At 43.8% G+C, this 8,949-nt stretch overlaps 1 protein-coding gene across 4 annotated transcripts in view; it reads right to left on the bottom strand.

Annotated features, from left to right (window-relative positions):
• Window positions 1-3,736: 3,736 nt before the first annotated feature.
• Window positions 3,737-8,949, bottom strand: part of sptlc1 (serine palmitoyltransferase, long chain base subunit 1) — a 94,082-nt gene continuing 88,869 nt past the window's right edge. For 2 of the 4 annotated variants that reach the window (XM_061800834.1, XM_061800831.1), the window contains exons 14-16: window positions 6,823-6,940; window positions 5,994-6,067; window positions 3,738-5,905 (exon numbers count right to left, since the gene is read on the bottom strand). In XM_061800834.1, the coding sequence (XP_061656818.1) occupies window positions 5,812-5,905; window positions 5,994-6,067; window positions 6,823-6,940 (286 nt within the window). In that variant the 3' untranslated portion in view covers window positions 3,738-5,811. Of the gene's footprint in view, window positions 5,906-5,993; window positions 6,068-6,822; window positions 6,941-8,949 lie in introns of all 4 variants that reach the window. The other 2 variants (XM_061800833.1, XM_061800832.1) reach the window with 2 other exon arrangements.

Raw genomic sequence — 8,949 nt, 5'->3', positions numbered from 1 at the left:
GTACCAAAATCAGCAGGTGTGAAGGCAGGGTCGTTAACACAGCCACTGGAGCAGAGCAAGAGGCACCTGCTGGTAAAATACAGACTACTGGAGTAGGAGTGAGAGGGGGCTGCTGTTCAAGCCCCACCACTGGAGCTGGAGAGAGAGGCATCCACTAGTCAAGCACTGGTGAACCAGGAATGAGAGGCAGTGGCTGTTGGTCGAGCCTAGATCGGGACTGTGAGGTAGCTGCTGGTCAAGTAGTGCTTAGACAGGAATGAGAAGAGGCAGCTCCTGTTGAAGCCCCACCACTGGAGTAGGAGTGAAGGGCGGCTGCTGATCAAGCACCGTAGAGATGGGAACGAGAAGAAGCGACTATAGGTCAAGCACCACCAATTAAACATGGGCGAGAGGCGGTGGCTACTCCTGGTCGACCACTGCCGAGGCATGGGTGATAGGCGACGGCTGATGTTTGGAAAACACCGAGGGATGGGTGAGAGGCGGAGGCGAAAGCTCGGCCACCGCTGAGGGATGGGCGAGAGGTGGCTGGGGTCAGGCACCCCCGCTGTATGAGCGAACGGTGGCTGTGGGTCAGGCATCACTAAGGCAGGAGCAAGAGGTAGCTGCGGTTCAGGCACTGCGAGGCAGGAGCAAGAGACTGCTATGATTCAGGTACCACTGAGGCAGGAGCAAGATGTGGCTGCAGGTCAGGAACCCTTAGTAGAACTGGAGCGAGAGGCGGCTGCTGGTCAAACACCACTACTAGAGCAGGAGTGAGAAGTGACTGCTGATCAAGCACCACCACTAAAGCATGGTCAAAAGCAGTGGCTGGTCCTGGTTGAGTACAACGGAGGCAAGAGCAAGAGGTGGCAGCTCCAGCTTGGGCAGCACGAAGGAATGGACGAGAGGCGGCACCTGCTGCTTAGGCACCACCGAGGCATGGGTGAGAAGTGGATGGGCATCAGGTACCACCAAGACATGGGCGAGAGGCGGCTGGGAGTCAGGCATCACTGCGGCATGAATGAGAGGTCGCTGGGGGTTAGGTACCAGTGAGGCAAGAGCAAGAGGTGGCTGGGGGTCAGGCACCACCAAGGCAGGAGCAAGAGCGGCTGTGCTTCAGGTACCGCCAAGGCAGGAGCAAGATACGGCTGCGGGTCAGGCACCATTGAGACATTAGTGAGAGGCAGCTTATGGTCAGTCACCACCGAGACATGAGCAAGAAGAGGCTGCTGGTCAGACGCCGCCGAGGAATGAGCGACAGGTTGTTCGGGATCAGGCACTGCCGAGGCATAAGCAAGAGGCTGATAGGGGTCAGGCACCACCGAGACATGAGCTTGAGATGACTTGGGGTTTGCAGATGCCTTCTCAGACCGCGGCCTTCGAAGCTTGGTAGGAGAATGCACAGGGTCACGGGAAGGTGAATTAGAAACATGGGGGGATAGAACGAGTTGACTCGGGGGCGGATTTTGAGGAGGGAGGCATAAAGATGAGCTCTACTTGGATGCCTCCGCTGGCCACCACGCGTGAGTCCCGGATGAATGGCCAAATGGGTGCTCCAGAAAAGGTTGGCGGAAGAGTGCTTGGACTTAGACACGTGGCTCCTAGAGACGGGGAGAGATGACACAAATTTGCTTGGACAAAAAATAAAGAGGGAAAAAACTAAACCTATATCAGAGTCAGAATTGAACAGACAGTCAAGGTCCTCTTCAAAATCTGAAAAATACGAGTCTAATAAAACGTGGCAGTGAGTGGGTCAGGCATGGAGGATGATCATAATACATGGGGGGCACGGGTTGGCAGGTGAAAATGAAGGAGAGGACAAAAAGACAGATCCCAGTTGGAGAGGGGACATTTGGTCGGCAGGCTGAGTGCGCTGGGAGGCGGACCGGTGCCGTGACCGGCGACGCCGTGTTTTTCCCGCTGGGTCCTGTACTGGCCATTTCGTTCTGTCATGAACATGGGACAAGGGCTAGGAACAAAATGCAGGACTCCGAGGCAGTGACATAATTTTGAGGGTGGTTTTATTCCAGAGGGCATACACAGGTAAGCAGTCCAACACAGACAAAAGCACAAAAACACTTTGACAACAGGCAAGGTCCGAAAACATGAAAATGAGGTTGGATAACTACTTAGGAAAAGGAAGTCTCAAGTACACTTGGCTGTGGTGGCACAGGAATGCTTAGCTGTGACAACGAGGCAAATACTCTATAAGTAGCTTGTATACTCACACAGACTCATGCAGTCTCATATAATGAATGAACTACTAGGAACACAACACATGAGACTTAAATACATGGATAATTCGAAGCAATGAGGCGGAGGTAAGGAGTTGCAGCTGCGCACAGGACAGTGGCCGGGCCACACCCCTGACAGTATTACTGTTGTTATTATTATTTTACTATGAAGCCAAACTGTTATAAGATGTGCGGATTGTGCCTTGGCATTTTCTTGCTGAAAATTAGCAGAGATATCCCTGAAAAATACATTGCTTAGAGGGCACCGTGTGTCACTCCAAAACCTGTATGCAACCTTCAGCATTAATGGTGGCCTCACAAACGTGCAAGGTACAGATGACGTGAAGACTAGCCTGGCTAGCTTCAGGCCCTCCGGTTTGCTCCCACATCCCAAAAACACGCAATATTAATTGGACACTCTAAGGTGTCTAAGGTGTGACTGTGAGTGTTTATCTTTATGTGCCCTGCGATTGGCTGGCAAGCAGTTCAGGGTGTCCCTGCCTCCTGCCCTTTGACAGCTGGGATATGCTCCAGCACTCCCGTTACCCTTGTGAGGATAAGCGGCTAAGAAAATGGATGGATGGAATTTTTAAGGCAGTGGTGCCTGAGGGATGGAAGGTCACCGCCATTTAGCTGTTTTTTAGGCCTTGCCACATACATGCAAAGATTTCTCAGAATCTTTCGATGATAATATGGACTGGAGATGATGAAACATCAATTCCTTGCAATTGTGCATTGATAAAGGTTGTTAAATTCCAATATTAAATTAGAATTCTTAAATTCAAAATGTTGCTTGTGAACAACTGATTCTTTCAGGGATTGTCCTTTTGTCTCTCACCTGTTTCCATACCTGTCAACTCGTATGGTTTAGCCGTACTTCATACGAATTTTGAGGTAAATCTTACGCAAATCATACAGATTCTAAAATTGCAGACCAAATACTGTTCTCTCCAAAAAGTTGTTGTGGTTTCGCAAAAGGTTTTCGTCGTGGTCGGTCGAGCTCACTAGCGGAGCGTTTGCGGTCGACTTGCTGGTGTTCTAGCTCACACATTGGCAGGGTTCCTCCTCCAAAGTGCTTCCTCAAAATAGCCGATGACACATTTTCACCGGGAGTCTGCCGTGAGTTTGGGTACGTTAGAGCGACACCTTGAGTTGTGTTACCTCTCTTACAGGCAAACCAATGTTCCATCATCTCAGCAAAGTGATGGAAGCAGTGGTTTGCTTACCTCACAGCAATGCAGACTTTGAAAGGATCCTCAATGTAGTGAGAAAAGTTCACACAGAGTTCAGAAAATTGCTTGTACCAAGACACTGACAGCATTATTGCGATGCAAAGTCAATATGGATGGATGCTGTAATTTCGAGCCGAAGGTTCAGCATTTAGAGTTGGTGAAGAAAGTTACACATGAATACAATTCTGAACACAGTAATGCCACCAAATAGACTTTTATAATTAGAGATTAACTTCAAATATTATCATTATGGAGATCTACATTAAAAATCTTTGAAAATTTTGACATATAATTTGCTTCGGTATGTCATAAGGATTTTTTGCTCTCTATAAGGATTTTTTTTGGTAGTTTATACAGGTTGGCACCGAAAAGTTGACAGGTATGTGTTTCCAATTAACCTGTTCACCCGTAGAATGTCCCAAGCATTTGGAGAGCATTTCTTAACTTTCCCAGTACTATATTTTGTTACCCCTGTCAAAAGCTTTTCAGGAATATGTTTCAAGTATCAAATTCAAACAGAGAATATTTTCCACAACAAAAAAAACAACATTATCTTATCAGTTGGAATTTTCTAGTGTGTTTAATTCTGTTTAGTGAAGAAAACAAGTATTTGTACACCCTGCTATATTGCAAATTCTCCCACTTGGGAATCATGGAGGAGTCTTTCATTGTAGGTGCATGTCCACTGTGAGAGAGATAATCTAAAAAGAAAATCCAGAAATCAGAATGTATGATTTTTTTAACGATTTATACAGCTGGACATGTTCAGAGACGAGTGAGTGAGTATATTGGTAGAAGGGTACTGAGGATGGAGCTGCCAGGCAAAAGAGCGAGAGGAAGACCAAAGAAAAGGTTGATGGATGTTGTGACGGAGGACATGAGGACAGTGGGTGTTAGAGAAGAAGATGCACGAGATAGGCTTAGATGGAAAAAGATGCCACGCTGTGGCGACCCATAACAGGACAAGCCGAAAAGAAAAGAAGAAGATTTGTGTGATAAGAATAAGTAAGTTCAAATAAGTATTTGTACACCTGAGAAAACCAATGTTAATATTTAATTAATAGCCTTTGTTTGCTTTTACTGAGTACAAACGTTTCCTGCAGCTGTTCACCAGGATTGCACACACTGCAGGATGGATTTTGGCCCACTCCTGCACACAGATCTTCTCTAGATCAGACAAGTTTCTGGGCTGTCACTGAGAAATGCGGAGTTTCAGCTCCCTCCAAAGATTTTCTATTGGGTTTAGGTCTGGAGACTGGCTAAGCCACACCAGAACCTTGATACGCTTCTTGCGGAGGCACTACTTTCCTCGCTGTGTGCTTTGGGTCATTGCCATGTTGAAAGACCCAGCCATGACTCATCTTCAATGCTCTGACTGAGGGAAAGAGATTGTTCCCCAAAATATCACAATATATGGCCGGGGTCATCCTCTCCTTAATACAGTGCAGTCGTCCTGTCCGTGTGCAAAAAAACACCCCCAAAGCATGATGCTACCACCCCCATGCTTCACAGTAGGGATGGTGTTCTTGGGATGGAACTCTCATTCGTCTTCCTCCAAACACACGGTTAGTGGATTTATGACCAAAAAGTTCCATTTTGGTCTCATCTGACCACAAAACCTTCTCCCATGACTCCTCTGTATCATCCAAATGGTCATTGGCAAACTTAAGACGGGGTTGACATGCTGGTTTAAGCAAGGGAACATTCCGTGCCAGGCATGATTTCAAACCATGACGTCTTAGTGCATTACCAACAGTCACCTTGGAAACGGTGGTCCCTGCTCTTTTGCGGTCATTGAGCAAGTCCTGTCATGTAGTCCTGAAAAATAACTGAAAAATGTTATGTTATTAATGGACATTCACTAATAATTTAAGAAGGATAAATTTTCAATTTCTCATACAAAAAAAGACAATTTCACATATTTGAGTTTAATTATGCAATAATTGGCTTAGTAGAAAACATTTGTTGAATGTACAATAATATAATGTACAATGTCAAGATTACACAAGAAAGAACAAAACATGCTTGGATGTTGAAGAGGCCAGTGAATGTGTTTAACACTAACTAATCTTAATGTTTCAATACCAAATGTTTGATCATGTTTGCATGCAGCAAATGATGTACAAGGAGCTGTCAAACACTCAGAACAGTAATATTAGCACAGCAGTTTCAGGAGTCTTTTTGTCTATCAGTGACGGCTGTCAAGTTAACATTCGTGGTAAGGATACACAAGACGGGAGCTGGGAGGCTGTCAGATAAAAAGCAGTGTAAGTGTGCTGAGTGAAGGACTCTATTTCAAGGTTATTACTCAGTCCAGAAAATAAAGAGATCAAGTGACATTGGTGAAAAGAAAAAAAATCCCAAATTCATTTAAGCAGTGTTAAAGCGGCTTCCCGTATACAGAATTTGGCCTTCAGTATTTCTTCCTCTGTCTGTTCAATGGTCACCACCACCCGGATGCTGAAGACATGGAATAATAGAGGTTTGACAATTAAGCCCCACCAAACCTATAGGTTGCTGGCAATGGTGGTAAAAAGACCGACTTTACCTGGGAGGAGAGGGATATCGCTCCTCTTTTTCAAGGTATCGGGCGAGGGTCAGAGCCACTTCTCTCTCCATACACTAACAGCAAAAATGTGGAAACATTGTTAGAAAATTAAATGCATCAGGTGCTAATGCATGTTTTTGGGTTATGGGAGGAGGTATCTGGAGAAAACCCATGCAAACATGGCGAGAACATGTAAACTCCACACAGCCGAAGCTGGATTTGAACCCTGGTCCTCAGAACTGTGAGGCAGCTGTATTAACCAGTTCTTCACCCCGCTACAGTGAGTATTTATGGATGTTTTACTTATTAGTATTAAAGTTAACTTTTGATTAGTAGGAAAATTAACATGTTACTTATCATTGTATTGTTTCTAGGATTAAATGATTGCAAAAGTTTGTTCTGAAAGTAATATTGTATTTTTATAATTTGGAGCTGCTGCCCCTGCGAACTGCCCTTGGATAAGCGGAAGAAGATGAATGAATGAATGATGCCAACTGGAAGTCAAAGTGGCAGAGTGAAAGACTGGTTAGCACATTTGCCTCAGAGTTCTTCAGTTTAGGGTTTAGATCTAGGCAAACAGCTACTACGCTATTTTATTTGTGCAGGAAAATGTTTCAAAGATAAGATGCATTGTCTTTTTTGTTTTTCTTGAATCATGAGAGAATATCTATAGGTTTCTTTAACATTTGCCAGTGCCTAATATTCATTGAGTTGCATTGAACCTCTTAGACATACAGTATCTAAAAATATGCCTAGGATTGAAGGGATAAAAGAGTATCATCCGGTTGAGGTTGATTATGCATTTAGTGTAGAATAAAATGGGACTCACATAATCTACAATGGAGCGCAGCAACTGCACATCAGTCATTCTTGAGCCTGAACTTTTCTCCAGCTGCAAGTGAAGAGCTGGGGCAAACTGTACTCCCACTAACTTCAGCCCTGGAATTCTGCAATATACAGTCGTGTTCAAAATAATAGCAGTCCAATGTGACTAACCACATTAATACACATTTTCAGAACATTTTTATTGCTACATTTCAAACAAGTTACCAGTTGGTACAGAAGATTCTCAACACCAACAAGACCCAGCATTCATGATATACACACTCTTAACACTGTACAATTGGGCAATTTGTTGAAAGAGAGGTGCTCAAAAATAGCAGTGTGGCATTCAATCAGTGAGGTCATCAATTTTGTGAAAATCAGATGTGAATACTTAAGGATGAAGCTTGCACTTGTTGAACATGCATTTCTCTTTGAAAGCCTGTGGAAAATAGGTTGTTCAAGACATTGTTCAGAAGAACAGCGTACTTTGATTAAAAGTTTGATTGGAGAGGGGAAACCTTATAAACAGTGAAAACAATTATAGGCTGTTCAGCTAAAATTATCTCTAATGCCATAAAATGGAGAGCAAAACCAAAGATACGTGGCAGAAAACAGAAGAAAAGCATCAAAATGGATCACAGAATAACCAGACTGCCAAGGGATGATTTTGTAAAGTATAAAACGATGGCATGGACATGGACACAAAAAGAGCTGCAATTTTTCAATAAAAGCAACTGCTGTTGTGATTGTATCCACTGGACAGCGAATGAGCTGGAAGGTGAATGAACTGTTGGCAGGTCTGAAGAAACAGCAGTTTGTGTTTATTCACAGAAAAGACATCAGTAATGTTGCGATGAAGGCTAGCTACCTTACTGCTAATGAAAAAGCAGTGGCTTCAAAACCATTTAATGAGGGAGAATTTCTATAAACATGAATAATGAAGGTAGTGGAGATTGTGTGCCCTGAAAAGCGCCAGGCTTTTAAAAATATGAGCTTGATGAAAAATACGTTTGCAGATGGCATTTCCGATTTTTCAGTGGATTTGGACAGCTGTTACAGCACAAAGTAAAGCCATTTATTGCCTTTTAGTTGCAAATGATGAAAGCATGGATATTACACACATTAGACAACTGGCCATTTTAATCTGCAGAGTTGATGACACATTGACCATCACCAGAGCATTCGCGGAGCGGGTGCTAATGAAAGCTACGACGACAGCATCTGATAATTTCACTACACTTGTCATAGCAGTGGTCCACGCGTTGTCAGCATGGCTACAGATGGTGCCCCCTCAATGATCAGAGAAAAAAAAAAACATTCTGACAAAGTTCAGTAAGAGAGAGTGCAATCTGCAAATGGAGGACATGATTTATGAACTGTTGCTCATAAACAAAAAAACTGTTGCTGTATGCTGTATATTGCACCAGGAGGCTTCGTGTTGCAGGTCATGACAGATGGATAACATCATGAAGGTGGTCATCAAAACTCTTATTTTCATCCGATGCAGAAGTCTGAATCACCATCAGTTTGACAGCCTTCTCAGAGAGAAAGACCACATCTATGGCCTGTCCTACCACACTGAGGCAAGGCGGTTAAGCCAAGGTGCTGCACTAAGGCTTTTTCTTCTTTTTTTAATATATTGGACAGTTCATGGAAGAAAAGGGCAAATCAGTGTTAAGATTACATTCCGGAGAATGGATTACATTATTTTTATATTTCTTTCTGCCTGAGAAATGACACCCTAATGTAGTGTCTGTGTATACTTCTGTGAATAACTGAGGCATTGTGCGTTTGTTGTTCTTTTTCCTCAGAATTGATAAAAGGTTTTATGATCAATACTAATGTTGGGCTTGTACTATTTGAGATGTTATTAAACAAAGAAAACAATCATGAAGTTTTTCTTTTTAAGTTAGAAAGCATAAAACTTAGTATAGGTGCCACGGTGGCATATGACAAAGGTTCAAATCCCACCCCCGCCTGTGTGGAGTTTGCATGTTCCCCCCGTGCCTGAGTGTGTCACTCTGGTTTCCTCTCACATCCCAAAAATATGCATTAATTGGAGACTCTAAATTGCCCCTAGGTGTGATTGTGAGTGCAACTGTTGTCTGTCTCCATGTGGCCTGCGATTGGC

The sequence above is a fragment of the Syngnathoides biaculeatus genome, chromosome 17 (genome assembly GCF_019802595.1).
Source record: "Syngnathoides biaculeatus isolate LvHL_M chromosome 17, ASM1980259v1, whole genome shotgun sequence".
Lineage (NCBI taxonomy): Eukaryota > Metazoa > Chordata > Actinopteri > Syngnathiformes > Syngnathidae > Syngnathoides > Syngnathoides biaculeatus.
This window is presented reverse-complemented; position numbering and strand designations above follow the sequence as displayed.